Raw genomic sequence first — 22,999 nt, forward strand, 5'->3', positions numbered from 1 at the left:
TGGGGCAGTTACTCACCAATGTGATGCTTGTTTGCTTGCAGGGCTCTCTCCAGGGTAGCAGACAACTGTTGATAAATCTTATGCACAGCCACCTGGATTTCAATCTGAATATTTCTCTTAGCTGCTCTGATCCCATCCTAAATTACACATTAGATTTACTTTTTCTGTTAGCAACAATAACACCTCCTACCCAAATAAAAGTAATAGCATTTTATCCCTAGTCTATGCTAGAGCCCTACAGTGGTTTTTAATTATTTAGTATATTTCAGTATAAAAGTTTTATAATAAATTTATTTTTAAATGCTTGATAATTCTTGATTCTATATAACCTTTCTCGTTTCTCACAAAGCAATCTTTCCTCTCTAAATATAGAAGACATAAAGGCAATACTTTAAAAAAAATTTTTCAAGCAATCAGAGAAGCTAGGTAAAACGATCACATCTAAAATGTAAATTCTTGAAACCCATCCTTCCAAATACCAATTCCTATCCCAATTTAGCTCTCTCTCTATCCAATTTGGCTAAGGGTTAATAAAACAGCCAGCAAAGAATCTAAAAGTACAACAGGGGCCAGCCCTGTAGCATAGTGGTTAAGTTCTCGGGCTCTACTTTGGCGGCTCAGGGTTCGCGGGTTCAGATCCTGGGCTCAGACCTATACAATGCTCATCAAGCCACACTGTGGTGGCATCCCACATACAAAATGGAGAAAGATTGGCAACAGATGTTAGCTCAGGGCCACTCTTCCTCACCAAAAAAATTAAAATAAAATAAAAGTAGAACAATACCATGACTCACCTAATCCCAACTACATTACTGTTACTCAGGAAATTAAACCAATAAGAGACCTTTAAGAGTCATTTAAAAGTTTTTATATTTTTAAACCTCAGTCTTAAATACCAAAAGTTTAGCATTATTAAACTAGTTTTGTAAAAAAAGATAGTTAAAATCTGAATATCCTGCAAGGTGTCATCCTCACATGACAGATCTGTCACCCACCTGATAGTGATGCAATCGGCCACTCTCTCCTTTAGCTCCTGCGTGTCCAACAGTGCCTAAACCAAAACACCCTGCTAGAAACTGCAGCCTCACAGACGTGAGTAGTGTGGATGACTGGAAGCCTGAGCTCGACCTGCTTCCTGCCAGAGAGATGCTACCTTTTTCCTCCATCCCAGACAAGAGAACGAGGATCTGGTGAAGTGCCTCTAAACGAAGCTTGAGAAAAGTAAAATAAACATATTTTAGAGTTCTTCATTGAACTGAGACACAAAGAAACTCCAGATGTCACAGATAATAGATTACTTAGCACACAGAAGATTCTGACATTTCTTAGGAATCTATTCTATTAAGATAAACATTTACTTTATTATTATGACTTTTTAAAATCAAAATATCTCTAAAAACTCTATAAGCATACTTCAGTATAAAAGAGGCTACACAGTACACTGGGAAAAGTAGTAGATTTGGATGCAGGAGACCTGGTGTCAAGGCAGACTCTTCCACCTACTTTGTGGCCTTGGGAAACTCACTTAACTTCCTGAGTCTCAACAAGGCTAATAGGATTTTACCTAACCTACTCACAGAGCTATTGTGATGCTCTTGAGGAGATATATGCGAAGGTTTCAAAACTGTAAGGTAGTATGGCTATTGCTTCCTTTACTTACAATAAAGAATAGAGAATAGAGAATAGAGAATGAGTACTCTTTAGTTCAAGAATTAGAAGGATTTCTGAAGGGTTTCTCTGTGGTTCTCTTGAACTTCTGGCTCTGTTTTCCCTAGGAGGACAATACCCACCACTGCAGTCAATCATCCTATTCCTTCTCTCTTTTTTAATAAACTTTTTATTTTGAAATAATTTTACATTTAAAGAAGAGTTGTAAAGATGGTATAGAGAGTTCCTGTATACCTTTCCCCTAGCTTCCCCTAATGTTAACATCTTACATAACTACGGCACATTCACCAAAACTAAGAAATTAACTTTGGTACAACACTATTGATTAAATCACAGACTTTATTTGGATTTCACCACTTTTCCCATAATGTCCCTTTTCTGTTCCAGGATCCAATCCAGGATATCACATTGCATTTAGATGTCATGTCTCCTTAAGTCTGTGACAGTTTCTGTCTTTCCTTGCTTTCCATGACCATGACACCTTGGGAGAGCTGTTCATGTATTTTATAGAATGTTCTTCAATTTGGGTTTTCCTGATGTTTTCTCATGATTGGACTAGAGTTATAGATTTTGGGGAAGAACTATAAAGTCTCCTTCTCATCACATTATCAGGGGTGCACGCTATCATCATAACTTATTACTGGTGAGGCTAATCTTGATCACTTGGTTAAGGTGATGTCTGTCAGGTTTCTACAATATAAAATTACTATTTTTTTCCCCTTTTCATACTCTATTTGTTAGCCTTGAGCCACTATGTCCAGCTTACTCTCCAGAAGAGGGGAATTAAGCTCCACCTCCTAGAGGGAAGAGTATCAAAGAAGTTGTGGACACATTAAAACCACAATAATTAATAAATATTTTGAGGGAGACACTTTGAGGCTCTAGAGACATCCTGTATTTCCTTAAAATTGTGCTCACTAATTTTAGCATTCGTCATTATTACTGTGGTGTTTTAATATAGCCCTTTTTAAATGGAGGCAAGTGGGTCAAAAAAGAAGGCTCTGAGAAGCAGATCTGTATGGTCACCAGCCAGTCTCGCTCTAGTCTCTAGCAGACAAGGAAAGACTTATGATTAGAGTATCTTGTTCTAAGAGATGGCAATTAAAAATGAACTTTTGTCTACTTCAAACAAAGTATCATGTTGTTTTAGCTAAGATAGTGACATCAAAAAGCTCAGGTGGAGTAAGGGGGAGGCAAGGAGTAGAAGAAAAGGAAAAGTTTTTCCTACAACCGTACATTCAGTGGTTCGGTTTAAGTTTCCACAGTCCCTCATGAGGAGTAAATATCAGACTTACTTCTGCCCTTAACTGCTGCTGTTCCATTGCAATGATGGAGGCCTGGGGACTTGTAGACATACTTTCCTCTGGCTCTTTAAAACCTGGGGCATTCCCCACATCTCCACTCACAAAGCTTACAACATTTTCAATCAAAGTGTGAACTCCCAAAGACTTCGTAAGATCAAAATCAGACTCAAAGGAGTAAGAGGAGTTGCATGACCAGTCTCTGCTATGTTTCAGGCGAGCCCAAGAGTCACTCAGGGATTCCAACTGACTGTGCATAGGACCTACATACAAACAGAACAAACACGCATCAATGGCAACCAAGTAAAGCACACATTTTGAAACTAGATGAGGGGTGAGTGCTGCTACCATACCAACTGGTGAGAAATGGATACTCATGTTTGAATATATGCATGCATTAAGTGAATCTGAGCAAAATGCTTTGGTAAAAAAACAACAAACAAACAAAAACTAGAGCAATGTAACAAAATAAAGGGAAAGCCCTGTTTGATGTACCGGTGTCTCTGTAAGCGCTTTAGCAACACGCTGCCACAAGAAAAAAAAAGGCAGAAGCTGCTCTCAAAATGCTTAGCTTAAAATGCTCTGCAGTATTAAACGAGACCATCATTTATGAACAAAAAGGAACTAGGCACTTAGGACACTGCTGGTCAGACCTACTAGTAATAGGACTTCATCTGATTTAAGACTATTATTGCAAAGAGTAAGTTAAGACTGTGTAAAGTCTACGTATCTGCAATGAAATATTACCAAAAAATGAATACAGAAGGGCAAGTAAACTTAGACAAAAAGGAGACACAAACATCACCCTTTGGGTTTCATTAATATAAAGAACACTTTCACTGTGTCATATGTATATTTATTACAGGTTGTGAAACTTACTATATAGAGGAAGCAAAGTTTCACAGACAAGAATATGTAAGATTTACTGTAAAATGACATCTATATAAAACTACCAAGTGGTATCACAATAGTCATTAAATATAATACCATTAGTTTTGCCAGTGGGCATTTCTAGGCTAAAATCTTTATATCAGACAGCAAAAATGTTAATATGTTTGAACACAACAACAACTGTCAAAGCCATATGCCAATATTAGCTTTAAATAAATATATAAATGTTCAGTTCTTACAAGCTTTCTTTTTTTTAATGTAATTGATCTCAGGTCCATGAATTACATTAATCATAATCCTTGGCTCATGATATACTCTCATCATTGGTCTATGCATAGGCTGCTTTTGTATTTATATTTATTTATAATAAATGTAAACACAAGAACTAGAAAACTGACAGTAACTTGTATCTACCCATCTCCTCCGACTCATCTCTCCCTGTCTCTTCCTACCTAAGGCTTTCGTTATCCCTAAGCCTCAGTTTTATCATTCCTTTGCTTTTACTGTTGTTAAATATCATTTTATCTTATATGTATTCCCAAGACAAACAATGTTTAGTTTTAATTATTTCTGACTTTATAAAAAAGTATCATTTTATGTAATCTTTTTGGACATACTCTTTTAATTCAATATAATATTGCTAATATTCACTCACATTATTGTATGTAGCCATGGTTCATTTGTTTGAGTGCTGTATAATATCCTATCATGTGAATATACCAAATTTCTCTATTAGGAATGCATCTTAAGGTACACAATAAAATATACATTACAAAAATTATATTTATTATGTAACTAGATGGAAAAGATTTGGGAAGAGAACTACTTAAACACTGATGCCCTCAAAGAAAACAAACTAACACAATATTGATCGCGTAAGTTTTTTTTTTTTTTTTTTTTGGCTGAGGAAGATAGCCCTGAACTAACATCTGTTGCCAATCTTCCTTGATTTTTGCTGGAGGATTAGCCCTGAAGCTAAGATCTGTGCCAATCTTCCTCCACTTTATATGCAGGTCACCGCCATAGCATGGCTGACAAGTGGTGTAGGTCTGCACCTGGGATCCGAACCTGGGCTGCCAAAGCAGAACATGCTGAACTTAACCACTATGCCACGGGGCCAGCCCCTGCATAACTTATTTTTGAATCATTACACTGGTGTTAGTAAAACCCTAGGACTTCAAAATCAGATATAGAAATTCATAACAGGCAGCTAATACTATAAAGTAACTATGAAATAATTTATATGCATTCTACTAAAATAAAATATGGTTTATCTGCCTTCCATGTTTTAGCAAAAATTCTTAAGACTAGAAAAAAATGTTGGATTTTTAGTTTTACTGAAGATGAAAAATAAGCAATCTGAAAATTTCCCCAAATTGTATAGCTGACTATTTTTTCATGTAAAATAGAAAAGAGTAAAAATCCAAAGAATAATGTCATGGATGCATAATGTATTAAAAGTGATATTTAAAAAAGAAAGCAGGGGCTAATGTAAATTAAAAAAAGAAAAGAAATAATCATTTTCAATTTCTTTAAGCACCTCAAATTCAGAATCTGGATTTAGCCTTAATTTACAAATGATAGTTTTTGGCTCTTTGTATTGAGCTTGTTAGTTCAATAATAAAATTTCAAAATAAAAAGTTCTTCTGTTTTCCAATACTTATAAATTACCTTTCAAAATGAAAACAAAACGTGCATCAACTAGTGTTAGAACCACGGAAGTAAAAGAGACCTTAAAAATTATGTAGTCCAATTTCCTTAATTGAGGAAATAGAGCTTCAAAGAAATTGATCTGCTAAATTAATCCTTAATATTATGGGAGGTGGTCTTACATATTCCTGTTATTAATCAACTCACAAATCACTGATCCACGGAAATTTCAATTGCCTGCCTACATAAAGGTTTAATTGTGAAAAATCTACAAATAGTGAATTGCCTTAATATTCTCCAAAATATCTATGAAATGGATGGCCAATCCCAAAATTAAATCCTTCCTCTCTGCAATCTGAAGCAGGGGCCAGCAAACTTCTTCTGTAAAAAGCCAGATAGTAAATATTTTAGGTTTTGTGGATTATAAAAGGTCTCTGTTGGAACTACTCAACTCTGTTGTTGTAGTGTGAAAGCAGCCATAGATAATACACAAACAAATGAGTGTGGTTGTGTTCCAGCAAAACCTTATTTACCAAAAAAAGGTGGCAGGCCTGATTTGGCCCACTAGCCATAGTTTACCAACTCCTAATTTAAAGGATGCAACTTATCAGGTGTATGACCCAAATAAAAATTTCTATGAATAAAATATAAGAAAGAACAGGAAAGATACTATTTGAAAGTATTAGGATAAATAAATAAAATAACTGTAACTAAAATTTATTTAGGTTGACATCAAAAATACTTTGAAACACAAAAACTTACAATATGGAAATGAGAGATGAAAGAACTCTAATTCTTGAAAAAAGTTATAACAACCTGATAATTTTTGTTTGTTCTATATTGTTTTATCTGAATATAGGAAATACTGTGTCTGAAAAGCATATCAAAAGCTTCTATAGAGTAACTGTGACTAAGCCCAATTCTTACTTAATATTAATTCAGAGTCACTTACTATAAAAAGAAAATATAAAGTCCAACAAGGAATTTTTGAGATTGTTTACTTGTCCTTACAACTTTGGTTCTTAAATGGAATTTTCAAAATGAACATGGCAGAGCTGCAATACATACTTTATAAACCATAAAATATGTAGGCAAGCTAAAAGGGGAAAAAAATTAAACATGCCATCATGTACTTGCTTGAAGCTCTTCTTTTTTCTGGGGCTCAACTGGCCAAAAAGGAGTAAATACACTACCACACAAGAATCAGAAGACAAAAGGAGAAATTTGATACAGGAGACAACATTTACATTTGCTCTTCTTTATATAATCTAATTTGAAATGCATACATAAAACAGCATTTCACCCAGACATGCTACACCACAAAACACAACATGTTGGTAAATGTTTCCAGTATTATTTTAGTAATAAAACTCTAACACTACATTTAAAGACCTAGGAGGGGAAAAATCAAACCATACAGTATTTTAACTAATAAAATTCCTGATGCTGCTTCTTAAATTGTTGCTTTGATATTCCCACCACTTTTCACTTGAATCAGCTTCAGCCTAAATATGAGAACTCAAGTTAAGTATCTGCAAAAAGGTATCACCTTTCAGTGAAGGACAAGCTCAGTTCTGCATAACTAGAGCAAATCTTTTAATTATTTATCAAAGTACCAAAATATCAACATGTTCAACAGGTTTTGTCACGAATTTTGACAGGCTCTTATGAGAACTAAATGAGTTAATACGTTTGACATGATTAGAACAATGCCTGGCGCGTAGTAAGCAGTTTATAAGTGTTTAATGAATACGAATTTCATATTACCTGAGGCGCTAAGTGGAAATATGTTTCACCTGTCTCTTTTTAAAGTAATTTATGAGATTTTTGGTTTTAAAACTCAGCTCTGATGGCTCTAAAGAGCTGAGCAAGTTGGCTGAGCTGAATTTATTTGCTCACTTTACTCTAATTCTTCCTACCACATTCGCTTGCTTGGACCAATTGTGAAACATTAATTGAAATGAGGGGAAAAGAAACAATCGTGGTTCAACAGCCTGAATCCTAGTATCCTCAATGCCAAATACTAAAATTATAGGCACTAGGTCCTCACAAGGAGGAGTCTTTGGAGGCAAAATAAGAGCAGCTGAAACGTGTATACAACCATTAATTGTCAGTGATACATCCATTTAGTTTCAGTCAATGCGACATAACTAAACATTGTTATCTCTCTCTATAATTTCTCTTACTAGGTTTTTAATAACTCAGGACCACTGAGACTAATAAATGCAAAAGCTATGTGAGGGAAAAAAGTTTACACTTCCTCTTCAAAATACTGGAAAGGGGTAAACAAGGAGATAGAAGAATTCTCACTTGGCCGGACATCTGCTTGGCCTTCACAGCTCAAGTCAGAATCAGAACACCTGAATGGCCCCAAACAGTTCTCTGACTTGGTAGGTTCATCTGCCCAGTTGAAGACAGGCATATGATGGCTTATGGCATCTGGTCCATATTGACAATAAATAAGGAAAAAATAGGGTGGTTTATTTTATCATCATTTAAGAGCAAAACAAAACAAAAAACCCACTGTGGTCAGAGGGTAGTCACTAAATCTACATGATTTTTAAAAATTCCTTTCAAACTGTAATCTCCTAAATGTATTTTCAATGTTAATTTCTTTTGAAGAAGGAAATCCATTATAATAAAATAAATAAAACTATTAAGCATACATTTTCATTGTTTAATCCACAAGCTCTAGGACTCATGAGATTGAAAACTATTTTTGCTGCCCTTCCTAAAATGGTAATTCTACTTTCTAGTCACCTATTCCTAGGAATAAAGCCATCAGCAAAGTTTTTCTCTGGGAACATTAAAATGTAATGATTATTACAATAAACTGGTACCACATTAAGTGATATCATGAAAATTTACTTAACTAGTTTGCTTCCTTATTATAACTTCCTAATGGGGTAATTAAAAAAAATTTTTTTTTTCCCATGAGGTCCTGTATTTGCTTTTCTGTCTTCAACAAAATAAAGATAAATTCCAACAAGTCAATAGGTTTTTTGGTACTACCTTGAAGAAGATGGCTTATCCATAAACAAGATTTGGATTAATGGCTTAATTCATTTGTATCTCCTTAGATCTAAAACTACAGGAAATCCACATCTACTTACAGGATAATTGTTCAAAAATCTGATCAAGTAGGAACTCTAGAACAGTAGTTTTAAAGTGTTATATTAATTCCTCCTAAGCAATTTATACTCGAATTCTAGGTTATTCTTAATTCAAAGATAAAGATCACTTTCTGTTTTATTCCAAAGGTTACTTTGCCACATGCTGACATGTTAATATAGATTGAATCTCAAATTTATATTTCCATAAGCATGATAAAGATTTGAGAGAAAAGAATAATTTTAGCCAATGGACTATCACTTATAAATATAATTAGTATCATAGGAAGCTCTTAAACTACAGGTTGACCCCCTATGCTATTCAGTAAATTTGGAGCCATCTTCTCTCTACCACCAAGTAACAAGCATTCATTAATATAACACAGAAATTTTAGCAACGATATTCACCTGAGCTAACCAAAATTAGGAAGGTAAATCTGTTCCAAAAATTTAATTTTATTCCTAAGTCAAGTGGTTAAGGAAAAGGATACTCTGGTTAATTATGGCACATGAATTACCAATTTTCAAAGAATTAGAAAATAATCAAATAAATATTGCACATTATACTAAGCATCATTTAATTTTTTTGATATCACAAATACCTCATAATTTTTTTTAGAAACCCAACAGCTTTGACATATTACAGTCTCAAAAGACTTTTCAATAAAGAAAGTACCAGACCCATTCCTTATTATTCCTAATATTTCAGAAAAATCATTCTCTGTATTCTAATTATAATTAAAGGATAAAATATCGCCATATTTTATTCTATAGAAGTACCAACATTTCTTCTTCTAAGTTATAAACACAAAAACGAAAAAATTGTGTGCGCACTTCTTCCCCTCATTCCTCAGTTTTCCCTCATTTCTCAGTTTTTTCCCTAAGGGGGGCATCTAACATCCTGCCAAGGAAGCTATTAAGAGAAAGGTTTCATTTTGAAATCTGAAAAACTTAATATCATGGAAAAAAATGTTTTCCCACAGGCTTTTAGAAAACTGCCATCAGTGGCAATTTTTACCATTTCACATTTTCACAATCACAGTATAAATGGGTTTAATACAAGTGTCGGTTTATATAAAATAACACTTGGAGAGTTTTTAGTAATCCTTAGATTTATATTATCTAAAACTACTGTTCTTTCTAAAATTCATTTGTACAAACCAAGAGTTAACTATATTATTCATTAAGATAGAGCTTCTAACAAATGAGCCTAACTCTTAACGACACTCTAAAATTGTTCCTCATGGGAAAATTTTCTTTTTAAGAAATCATTAGTTCATCTCTTACATGCTTTATCTTAAGAGGCAAAGAGGAAAAAAAACTAGAAATTTTCAGTTTGAAAGTGTGTATGTGTGTATAAGAGATGATAGGGTAAAGAGTTAAAACACCATTTAAACTATAGTAACTATATCAGTGAGCTAAAACATGACAAATTACGTACAAAACCCTCATAACGTAAAGCACTGCTTCTGGAGTTTTAAAAGTTCTGGACTTTTAAAAAGTCAAAACACTACATGATAAATGAGACACAGAACTGATTATTAACTCCCAGACATTCCCAGATTTTAAAAGGTGATAAGAAAATGATCTTCCTTTTAACTCTTCTGATACTATGTTTCTCGTTTTTTTGCAATAATGTTTCAATGACAATCAGATCTAAATATATCAGATATAAAAATAGCTACTTACTTTAACCAGATATTTAGTATTTAATACTTACCTCGCTTTCTATGAGATGATGTCAAATCCAAATCAACATTTCGCCTTCCACTCTATTAAGTTAAAAATAAATAAGCAATAAAATTTAGTTGTGAAAAGTATTTTAAGATTTACTACAGTATTAGAATAAAAAATAATCTATATAATTATAGCAATATGCTACTTATTCACCAGTTAAGTCAAACTAACAAGAAAGTCTCTAAAAACCCACTGAAAACAGCTATAACAAAGCCCAGGCACACAAGTCTGAGATACTCAAACGCAAAGGCAAGGTGCACATTAATTAACATTGTAAAGTAGCAAAAGTTTTTCTTTGTTGTCACCTTTTCTTCTTTGGAATCTTTGTCTTTTATCTTCCCAACACAGTATGATCTTATTAATACCCTCTAGATGCCTGAAGTCCCATTTTCCAAAACTACTACTTGCTCTATCCTCCCTTTCCACCATTCTTTTCAAAACTCCCACTAGCCTTGGCTAGGTGTTTAAGGAAGAGAAATCTGACGAATCCAATAACAGAAAAATAACATAGTCCTAAGCCTTTTGGCAGTATTTTAAAAGATTTTAAAATGTTTTTAAAAACCTGTTAAAACAAACAAAACTCAAATTGGCGAAATCGCAGACAGCTTAATAAAACAGGGAAGGCTTTCAGGAAGAAAAGAAGTATATTTTTGTGTATATGCGATGGGGGGGCAGTATAGACAACCATTTACTCTGCTCACAGGTACAGCCAACCACATACAAAAAATAGATGACAAATTTATGTGCAGACTTAACATTACGGTCTTAGCAAGTTCAATTGTACTCTATCACACAATAAAAAAATTGGTGGCAAAGAAGAAAGGCTGCAGAAGTGACAAAACAGGAAATGTCATTGTACAAAATCTTTACCTGGTCACACATATAGACACACGTACCTACATTGCGGATAAATATATTTTGTCTTATACACACACACACACACACACACACACACACACACACACACACACACCAGAAATAAGTATATTCTCAGGTCTTTGGTGCTGGACAAAACACCAAACAGCTCCTGAAGACATCACTGCATCATGCAATAAAACTATTTTTATCACACAGTACCTTTGCCATGAGGGCTCACAGTAGAAGAAATGTATCTCAGGCCTCAGAACCAGAAATATCTGTGTTTCCCTTGGACAATTGGTTTGTTTTTATCTTTCAGACACTGTGAATCATGTAACTCATGCTTTTCCTGCTTGGTGGCCCACCTCTAGCAGAACATCACAGGATATGCGCTGAGGTATGCAAATCTTATCCAGGGCTTTACTGTTCCTCTCTCAGCTTCTTTTAGTCCTAATTCATTCACTTAATTTATCCTTTTATAAAGTATTTCTTTTTGTACACTAAATCAAATCCTTTGTGAAATAAGGTGTGTGGGGAAAAGATTAGGAGAATGCAGTAAGAAATGTTAATAAGTATGACAACTGTCAATCAAACAGTTAAACTTAGGTTTAACTGTTTAACTGTTTACTTAGGTTTCTCTGTTTACTAGGAGAGAAGTTGATAATATATCACATGACACTCTTTATGAAAGAAAGTTAAAACAAAGATTTAACATTAAACTGGTTAACTTCAGTTACTGTAAGAAAGCATTCCATTCACTAGCAATTCAGGATAAATGAAGTACTACTAGATATCGAGGATATGAACGGTAATCCTAAATAACCTCAGACAGAAGGGTAATATTTCAGCTGGAAGAACCCAAACTGCCCCCACTGCTTGCCCCTCTACATTTATATCAGGCTTTCTGAAGCTGAAGGCTTGGCCCAGGTCTCCCTTCATCTGCAACAGAATCTGCTCTCTCTAGTTTAACTTTTCTACCTTTTATCACACTATTTTTCTAAATATTCCATAAGGAAAGATGATAAAGAGTCAATCTTTTTCAAAACTGTGTTTATTAGTCTTTTAAAAATTCTGTAGAAACTAAATGAACAATCCTGGCAATTAAATCTAGGCTCAACCCACCTCCACTGAACTGTCTTCTCATTATGTTTTGAAATCATAATTTTCAAAATATTTTAAATTGCATTACAAAACTTGTTCTTCACAAAAAGAGGCAAGTATAACAAACAGTATTATTTCCCATTTCAAAGATAAAGAAGCTGGGGCTCAGAAAGCTTAAGGATTTGGCCCCCAGGTCAAAATCAAGTGAGTCTAAGCCTATCGTGACTAAGTCAGATTTCACTGTTTGTTTCCAAAAAGTATGCCACTTTAACTACATCTATCCTCATCTTTTATCTTTTCTTCTCAGTTGAAATGAATTATCAATTATTAACAATATGCAAAGCATACTGCAGGAGATATCAGGGGCATTAAAAAAACCCTAGACCTTCTGAAGAGGTCTATTGGAAAGAAATACTAATACTTATATAAGCCCGACATCAGACAAACCGTTAGTGGTTTATTAGAGGTACTAACAAACTGCCATGGAAATCACAAAGAGAGTCACTGTGAGTAAGGTAATCTTGGGAAAGCTTTCTGGAAGAGCTGACATTTTATTTTAGCCAGTCCTTAAGAGAGAGACAGGACTTCATCAACAAAACCCAGGAGAAGGGCATTTAAGGGCAAACAATGTTTGAGCAGAGGCTCAAGAGGCATGTCTGGGGTCTGCCGTAGACTACTACGGCACAAATGCAGATTACTGCAGGGGAAAATTGGCTCTAAAAGCAGGCAGGCAACATTTTCCAGAACCTTTGATTTCTGGGTAGGCAATGCAGAGTCACAGAGCTTCTTGAGCAGCAAGGCAGCATGACTAGCTGGTATATTATTGTTGTTCTTACTGTTGTGTGTGTTTTCAAGGGCTCTAACTTCAGGAGCAGGGTCTAAGGAGAGGGACTAGAAAAAGTAGGGAGATCAGTTTGAAAACTACCAGTCCAGACAAAGGTAACAAGGGCCTGAATTAAAGAATGGAAAGGACGTAATGGGCACAAAATTTTTACCAAAGTAGATTAGACAGTCATTCACTCATTCAAAAAATATTTAGAGACTGCCTACCACGTGTCACGCACTAAAGGTGCCTGGGGTATAGCAGTGAATAAAACAGCAAAAATTCTTGTCCTCAAAGAGCTTATATTCTAGTGCAGGGTAAGAGAAACTGATAAATAAATATAATATAAGTAAATTATGTTAGGTGCTGTGGGAAAAAAAGAAAGAGGAAAAAAAGAGCAAGGCAAGGTGGTCAGGGAGTGAATATGTGGAAGGGAAGGCAAACTGCAATTTTAAATAGAGTGGTCAGGGTAGGCCTCACTGAAAAAGTAATATCAGAATGAAGACTTGCAGTGAGGGAATTGGCCATGCAGACAATAGCATTCCAGTGAGAAGGAACAGTCATGTAAAGGCCCCTAGGAGAAGTTGTGTGGTATGTTTATAGAAAAGTCAAGAGGCCCGTGTGGCAGAAGAAGAGTCATCAAGAAGAAGAGCAGCAGAAGAGGGGATAAGAGAGGTAGTGGGGCCAGGATATGTAAAGTCTTATAGGCCCCTGTAAGGACACAGGCTTCTACTCTGAGAAAAAGTGAAGTTGTGGAAGTGAAGTCATTTGAGTAGAGAAATGATACGATCTATCTATGTTATGAAACTACCACTGGGTTGGGAGACTAGATAATGAGATTGATCAGACTGGAAAAATAAATGGACAGAGAAAAATTTCAGTAGACTGCAAGACTGAGAACATGAACTGGGAGTACAGAAATACTAATGGAAATGAAGAATAAAAGGAGGAAGAACAAACAAAAACATCATGATACAATGAAATCTGCCTAAAGACATTGGTCAACTTTCCTTCAAGAAAAAATCTTTTATGCTTAGAAGTTTCCTTTAAATAATAGCTTTTTGTTTATGTAGCACTTTATACTTTTCAAAAACATTTTCATATTCATTATCTCAATTCACACAACACAGGAATTTCCAAGCTAAAAATGGAGCTGGTAGGTCACTCAGTCCAAAAAACCCAGAGTTTCTATTTGAGCTGTCACATGACAGGACCAAGGTCTCACAGCTCTTCAGCAGTAGAATTAGGGCCAGAAGCCAAGGCTAACACATTGCTATATACACAACAGGCACAACTATCCTCATATCACACAATGGGACACTAAGACCCAGAAAGGTCAAGTAGCACACACAGATTCACACATAAGGCAAGGAACAGCTAAAATGAAAATCCAGCCATCAACTCCAAGTCCAAAGCTACTCAAACAGAAGCAATCTTTTAGACAGTTTTCACTCCATAATTTATTTTACCTGTCACACTATAGCACACCTTACTTCCTACTTCTTACATAAATCAGCATCTCACTTGTTTGATTTTTACCTTAAATGCCTGCAGGCCAGGTCCTGAGGCTTTTTTGACAGATAATGAGAGCTACTAAAAGATTTTAAGTAGAGGATATAAACAGACTTGTATTTTAAATATATTATTCTAGTGAAATGTGGAAGATGGGCACAAGACAAGAGGTGGGGCAACCCGTTTGGAGGCTTCTATACTTGTCCAGGCTAAAGAGAAGGTAAGTTTGAAAGAAAGTAGTGACAGGAGGGATGGAGAGGACATATTAGAAACATATTAAGGGTAAAATTTTCAAGACTTGACTAATTGGACTGTGGGGAGTGAGGGGGTTGCAAAGACCAGGAAATAAGAAAAAGTAGAGTCAAAGATAAATCCAGGTTTCCAGCTCAGGTAGTTAACAGTACCACCTACTAAGATAGAAAATGTGAGAGAAGAAGGTTTGAGAGAAAGGTGAGTTTATTTTTGGATAGGTTATGATTGGGGTAACATGACATGTTCAGGTAGAATATCCATCAAGAAGTCAGATATATGAATTTGGAGTTTAGGAAGAAGTCAGAGCTAAAGATAGAAATCTGAGAGTCACTACCATATAGGTGGTAAATATCTATGCAATATAGTTATCTCACTTCTCTTAAAAGTTCTTTCTAAAAAGTTTTTATATGTCTAAAACAAACATATATTACTCATTCTAACTAAAGCCTTATGTACGTATATCTTGAAAAACAAAAATCCTTCTTTACTAAATCTAGGTATACCTACCAGTGCGTAACCCTCTTCATCTGATTCAGGCTGAGACAAATCAGATTCACTCCTCGATTTGATCAGTCTATAATTTGGACTTGCGTGGACTAGCCGGCTCTCTGCAGTAAGACTTTCACTCCTGTCTCACATGCACAAAGAAAAGTTTTTCGATTTGGGACTGTTAGTGAACATAAAATTGAATGGAACTAACAGCATAGAAATAATACACACACAGTGAGGAGTAATTAGGTTTGCTGATGGGAAATCCTCACTCTTGTCTAAGCACAAAGCCCTTATCAGTTACATTAAAATAATTTGCATGCCACTAAATTACAGAGAGATGCAAGTAACTTCATATGTTTCTCAATTACTGTTGTTTGTATGTACGAAAAATTGTGCCTCCTCACTTAACCAGAAATTTATATTCCACGCTGAATCAGTATCACTCTTTACATTATGTTAAATTCATCCTAGTCAATCTGTATTTCCTCCTCCATGTCTGTAATAATTTCAGAAAAATACTATAACTGAGAATAAACCATTTCAATGCATGAAGTACCAAAGGGAGGAGAGGAACGTTTTAAGTTTCTAGTCAGTCCCACCTGGTCATAAGTCCACCCCCTTCAGAGGCACTCGCTGAAGGTTGCTGCAACTGTCCTTCTTCCCTTCGCTTTTGAAGCTCATCAATCACAGGACTTACTCCTAATATTAATAGGGCACACCGATGGATCACGGAGTTGCAGGCAGCAGTGTACACATCCTGACCCTCAGGAAGGTCTGTGCTGACCCTTCGCTCTTGCTGAGACTGAGGAGGTGGCTCATCAGCTCGTGCCCCAGACCCTGCCCCACTGTTCATTCTATCTCGATCTCGGCTACGAGCTACTTCACGGGCTGAGAGGAAACACTGAAAGATTTCTGTAACATGCAACACAAAAACAAGGTCTTAACACATGGGGAGAGAAGAGCAAAGAAAATAACAATAAAAATAGTCAAAAAGTTTGGACCAAAAACTTACTGAAAGAGGGAAAAATTATTTTTTAGACATTAAATACAGCATAGTTACTAAGTTAAAATTATACCCAACTATTAACCTTTTCATAAAAATTATAATAGGAAATACTCATGCCTTTATAGAATTTAGATTTGGTTGATTCTATTTCTACTCTTATTAAAGAGTTAGGTCAGTGGTTTTCAAAGTGTGGTTCCAGACTGGCAGCATCAACATCATCTGGACACTTGCTGGAAATGCAAATTATCAGCCCATCCCAGACCTTCTGAATGAGAAGCTCTAGGCATAGTGCCAGCAATCTGTGTTTTAACAATCCCTGCAGCTGATTTTGAAGTCCACCAAAGTTTGAGAAGCACTGGGTAAAAAATAACTGCCTATTTCTGGAATGTTCGTGACATTGGTATGAAAAATGTCAGGTTACAGAAGAAATAGGCAAAGTTTAAGCTTCATTAGTTATAAAGAAAAGTCCCCTTCCCTTCCCAAAGTCCATATAATTCCTAACACCTACAGTTTGCTGTATCTTGAACACATTAAATAAGCACAACCACTAACGGTCTTCATTGAAACAGAATCTGGTTATAATATATGGACAAGATTGCCTCCAGAGTCAAATGGCATCACCAGAAATGCCCATCTGATGCCAGCCGTTCCCAATTCACCAGTCTAAAAAGTCAGCAGGTTTAACAGGGTTCTGATGCAGTGGTAGATACTTCATAATAGGAAAAGAATTTTTTTGCCCAAATTGGAGTGAAGATGTATTCTTAATGGGTAACACAGGCAGAAAAGTTGGTAAAATACTAGATTAATCTTGTTAATATGGAAGTACAAACATTAAAAATGGATCTGTGTATTTTATAGAATTATTATGATAATATTTTCATTATGCTGTTAAAAGTCCCTTATTTCTATAAAAATCAAAGAAACAAACTCAGAGTCCAGAGCTGGAAATCAGTTAAAGTAATTGAGAGAATAGTCACTGAAATTTTGGGCAGACTTGGTTCTAATTCCAGCTGCTACTAGCTGTGGTCCTAGGCACATAATTTTGCCTCCTTAAACCTCAGTTTGCCCATCTTTAGAATAGGGTAATACTAGAACTCATCAGACTGTTGCAAGGATTATGAGTTAATCTATGTGAAGCATTTGACCAGCGCCCAGCATATAATAGGTGCTCAAAAACTGTAGCTAGTTTAAAGATTATTACTCCCCAGATGACTATCATGCTTTCTTTTACTATAATTGAGGGTTATACTGTGTTACTGTTTTCCCCTTTGTCCCCCGCTTTCAGGAATTTCTAAACTAAGCTCTAAGTTCAACTGCAAAAGTTCTCTCAGCCTAAGTTTTTAAAATATAATTATTCTCCCTTCCCAGCTCCAATTGCCTTTTCTCCATTTGGACTTATCTTTCTCCTTTTGTTTTAATGGTTTTTGGTCTTGTTTTGAGCCACCTCAAAATCATTTTTGGAACTACACAGAACACAAGTAAATTGATAATAAAGTAAGCGTCAAATTGATTGTTATATACAATCACAATACCAAATGCATAGCTGGTCATAATGTTTTAGGCTACAAAGTGAATACACACTTTAACTTGAGATAGCCAAATCACTCAGATACCAACAAATGTTTAAAAAGCTTTGATAGCTCTCTTTAAACATCTAAATGATTACCTTTAAAAACTATCTGTAGCCTTAATATGAAAAGTGTTATTCACCCAGCCAGTAATATTCTCATGTATATTCTTGCTCCCTACTGAAAAAGGCAGTGTAGCCAGTGGGTAAAATTTATAATTTTAAAAGTTCTACATATGGAAAATAATTGGGCTCTCCTAATATGCATAGAAAGGGGTTCTCTTCCTCATCACACAGAGGTTGACCAGGCCGATGGACAACGTGTTACCCCCAGAGGACATACTTTGAATGACCTTATCCCATGACTCATGGGCGTCATTTCATGCATGAGACCCAGTGGAAGAGGTACTGGTTCCAAAAACCTGCTTCCAGAGCTTTTCAGCCCAAAGTATGCAGTCCGATAGCTTCAGAACAGAACTAGCATAGTTATAAGAGCTGAAACATTAGCTAATGTAAATTCAGATCACCAGTAGAATATCAGATCCTTTTAGAAAAACTGTGGAGAAACTTTTGCCTTTTTCTGCTCTAATCAGTTCCCCTACCAAAAAAGAATGCCAGGGTGTGCTCTGTAAAGTAAGAAGACTGTACTCACTTCCAGCTGTCATCACTTCATGTTCCCGTTCTTCCTCCTCATCCTCCGGCTCCGGATGCCCCTCTTCCCGGTCTCGCTCAGCCTGTTCTTCCATTTCAGCTTCTTCATCAATGGTCCGGGTAAACGAATGTTCCTGAGGATCAACATCTGCAGAGTCTTGGTTTTCTGATATCTTAAAGAAATGATCAGAGCTACACTGAATATATTTTTCAAAAACTTCATTAAAACTTTGACTTTTTTATCACGGGAAATATTGCTAGTATCAATAAAAACACTTGGATTTTACTACAAAACCCAAAAGATATACTGGATAAATCTGAAAGATTAGAAAGAATGTATGTACACAAAACATATACAGAGACATCTATATGCTCTTTCTCAGTACTTTGATTAAAATGTCATGCTATAAATTGACTCATATTTAAATGCTATTCAGCTGTAAACTCCTACAGAGCTGCAACTTAAAATGAGTAGAGTATGACACCAAACACAAAAGGTAATTAAAGAACATGAATTTTGATTCCATTCAATCTCCCTCAAGTTGTGTATGTCATTATTACTCTGTAAAAATGTTTAATAATTCCAATCAAAAACAGTATTTTTTTTTACTTTTTTTTTTGGTGAGAACATTTATGTTCTACTCTCTTAGCAAATTTCAATTATCTAACAGTATTGTTTCAATTTTTTTCCTTTACTTTGCCCCTGAAGAAACCAAAAATTAGAAATCTGGTAAGGACAATGCTAATTTTATTTCCCACAGTGGTTATGCTCCTAGCAGTTATCTAGAGGAAAGAGTCCTTACAACAGGTGACAAGAGAGTCATAAATACCTTAACAGTATATCATTTCCCCCACAAACTTCAGTATAAAGCACAAACGAAAAATTTTAATGATATCCTCAGATGCATAATAAAAGTGACTTTGTGATTCACTGCCAGTAAATAACTTAAGAATTTCACAGACATGGACTCACATAATACATACGTCATTTATCTCCATAATATATGAGTTTCACATTTGAGGCTTAACAAAATGGCAAATTAATACATTTCATGGACTTTCAAGGTCACTAACAAACAGTGAGATCCACAAATATTAAATCAGTGCATGCCAAAAGAGTACTATAATACAAATGTAGAGATAGAGTTTGGTTTTTAAAATCTAAGATCTAAATAATGGAGTACAAAGCATCTAATGCATGAATTTTCAAAGTAAGCACTTCTGAAGTTGATGTATTATCCAGGCTTATAATTATAGGATCATATTATCAGGATTACCAAGTACTTTAGAAATCAACTCATTTTTGTGGCAAGAAATACTTCTGAAACATCCTTAATAAAAGGTTTCAATCTTTACCTCCAGTGGTGGACAACTCTAATCATTAGATGGCTTTTTTCCTTATATTCAGCTAACAATGATTCTCCTTTCAATTGTTATCCTTTGGTCCTACCTGTGCCCTCTGGAACAACAAGGAACCTGTTTATTTCCTCTCCTACATGGAAGCTCTTTAAGTATTTTTAAGGCAACTATTATGTGACTCCCCTTTGTTTTCACTTCTCTAGGTGACATTTTTGACACTTTCCAGTTCTTGTATAAGATGATTTCCAACCCTTCACCAGTCCAAGGTAGTCCGTTAATGTCCCTCATAAATTATGGCACCCCAAAAAGCATAATTCAAATGTGGTCTGATTAGCACAAAGGAATAATATTTCATAGGATTTGTACAATTCAATTTGTTATTAGTACTTATATAGCCTAAAAATATATAAACTTTCTCGGTAGCCATATCACACTTGATAAATGTGGGGTTAAATAAGCCCCAAATCTTTTACTCATCCAATTTTTTCACTAGAAAAGGAACTATTAAACATTTATTGAATACCTACAATAATCAAGGTCCATCTTTTCCTTACATAAACTGATACGGAGCTATCTCTCACAGCTCGCAGAAAAACACAGAAATTGGGGCCGGCCCCGTGGCTTAGCGGTTAAGTGTGTGCGCTCCGCTGCTGGCAGCCCGGGTTCGGATTCCAGGCGCGCACCGACGCACCGCTTCTCTGGCCACGCTGAGGCCGCGTCCCACATACAGCAACTAGAAGGATGTGCAACTATGACATACCACTATCTACTGGGGCTTTGGGGGGAAAATAAATAAATAAAATAAAAAAAGAAAAACATAGAAATTAACTGATTTCCAACTTTACCCATCTGTCTCGTGATGATGACCTGGTCTGAATAAGTTCAAGGTTCTTGCAAGCAAGTAAACGACTTCGAACTTTGTACACACAACGGTACACTTCTGATAAGCTTTTACCAGGCTGATATCTAAATAAAGAAGCAAAATAGAAAAGTTACCTAATTTTTAACATCATTAGAGCAAATATTTGTCTGAGGATAGTTTTAAGTTACTTGCCGGCTTTCTCCACATGCTTGACTAAGTAAACTTGTGTGTTTCAGGAGTGCTGCAAGAACAAATCTAGACACAGTGTCCAAGAGTGACTCATTACTTAAAGTTGCACTGTCCCAATCTGAAAATAAAAATGATGCATTGACATTTAAGAGGGCTGAGAAAATAGTTCAGAGGTAATTTTAATAGCTTTAGTAATTCTACACCTGAATTTTATCATTTTCTTAAACGGTTATTTAACAAATGCACTTACTAGATCCCACATACTGTTCTGTGTGCTAGGGATACAGCAGTGAACAAAACTAAGTCCCAGACGTCACAGAGCTTAAATTATAGTTGGAAGGTGGGGGAGACAATAAATAAAAACAATATGACAGATAAGTGCTAAGGAGAAAAATTACATAGGATAAGGAGAACAAGAAGTACTGTACTGTATGGGGTTACTATTCTATACAGGCTGGTTTGGGAAGGTCTCTGATAAGGCTACAGTTGAGCAGAGATCTAGAATGAAGTAGAGGAAGAAGCCACATACAAACAGTGTCCCCTCAGAAAAAACTAGTGTAGAGGGTCTGAGTTAGGTTCAAGGAGGCCAGTGTGGCTGCAGCAAAGTATGCATGCACGAGAGTGGTAGGAGACACTAGAGAGCTGGCTGGGGACTAGCTCACATACAGCCTTGCAGGCCATTTCAAGTCCTCTAGGTTTTCCTCTGAGGGAAAGAGGAAGCATCATTAGAAGGCTGTGAACAGAGATATAACATGATTTGACTTGTGTTTTAAAAGGCTCACTCTGACTGATGAGTGGAGAATTTACTATAGGGACAGAACAGCAGAAGTAATTATTGCAGTAATTCAGGTGAGAAACAACAGTGGCTCAGACCAAAGTAGTAGCAGTGGAGATAGCGAGAAGTGGTCAGATTCAGTATGTATTTTGAAAGTAGAGTTGATAGGATTTATTGATGGGTCAGATGTGAGAATATGAGAGAAGTCAAGGTTGACTATAAATGTACTTAGAATGTGGTTGGCATTTACTGAGAGACGAAGACCACAGTAAGAACACTTGGGGGAAAGGGAGCTGGAATTAGGAGTCTGGTTTTCAACACTGTCTCTTAGACATCCTAGGGGAGAGATGTATGGGGTAAACTAGTCAAGTGTGTATGTATCTGGTATTTGCAGCTATGAAAGTAGATATGGTGAATAAATGTACACTTAAGTGGGTATAAAACAAAACATTTGGACAGAGTACATGCAGTTGAAAACCCAAATCACAGCGTTAGATGATGAGAACTAGTCAGGTGCTTTCTTTAATTCCATGTTAGCAAACCAGTATGTACTGTACTTTAAAAATGCAGTACATTCAGTAGATTCCAAACGAGGATGGGAGGTTTATTACCTACTCCACTCCCAGAATGTCTGCTAGACTCTGTTAATTTGACAGATTTATGGTGCCACTTAAAAACAAAACCAAATAAACAAAAACACCCTTGGAAAATATTAACTTCATTTGCTCTTAATCCCTTCTTAAAATTTCTATCTCAAGAGATAAACTTTTTATATCTTGGTTTTCCAGTCATTTCTGTATGCTTAGGTAAAAAATTAAGCTCAGACTTATCTATTTTACTGGTGAAAAAACTGACAATATAAACATGCCGGATTTTAAGAAAATCTTACAGCCCACAGAGAATCACAAAATGACAGTTTATATTACATAAAAAATTTTTCCACATCAGGTTCTTGAGAGATCATCTGTTTCCAAGGAACTACTTGCTATTCTGAGAACTGCTCTGACTTAAAATCAAACAGGACCCCATTTCAAGGAGGCTAATATTCAATTTAAAAAGCAAACTAAAGTAATACCCTTTGTTGTGTTTCAAATTTAGCAGGGATTATCCTCTATGCAATTTTTAAAACAGTGGGTTCTTTTAAAACACCCTTACTAAAGTTATGGTCATTTCACACCAAGCACTACAGAATGTT

General features: G+C 35.6%; 1 protein-coding gene across 9 annotated transcripts in view; it reads right to left on the reverse strand.

Annotated features, from left to right (window-relative positions):
• Positions 1 to 22,999, reverse strand: part of HERC1 (HECT and RLD domain containing E3 ubiquitin protein ligase family member 1) — a 182,233-nt gene that overhangs the window by 76,771 nt on the left and 82,463 nt on the right. For all 9 annotated transcript variants that reach the window (XM_058541785.1, XM_058541786.1, XM_058541788.1 and 6 more), the window contains exons 20-28: positions 21,033 to 21,147; positions 20,824 to 20,944; positions 18,621 to 18,792; positions 15,995 to 16,307; positions 15,411 to 15,531; positions 10,341 to 10,392; positions 2,964 to 3,232; positions 996 to 1,211; positions 17 to 137 (exon numbers count right to left, since the gene is read on the reverse strand). In XM_058541785.1, coding sequence (XP_058397768.1) covers positions 17 to 137; positions 996 to 1,211; positions 2,964 to 3,232; positions 10,341 to 10,392; positions 15,411 to 15,531; positions 15,995 to 16,307; positions 18,621 to 18,792; positions 20,824 to 20,944; positions 21,033 to 21,147 — 1,500 coding nt within the window. The remainder of the gene's footprint in view (positions 1 to 16; positions 138 to 995; positions 1,212 to 2,963; positions 3,233 to 10,340; positions 10,393 to 15,410; positions 15,532 to 15,994; positions 16,308 to 18,620; positions 18,793 to 20,823; positions 20,945 to 21,032; positions 21,148 to 22,999) is intronic.

This window comes from Diceros bicornis, chromosome 5, assembly GCF_020826845.1.
Source record: "Diceros bicornis minor isolate mBicDic1 chromosome 5, mDicBic1.mat.cur, whole genome shotgun sequence".
Lineage (NCBI taxonomy): Eukaryota > Metazoa > Chordata > Mammalia > Perissodactyla > Rhinocerotidae > Diceros > Diceros bicornis.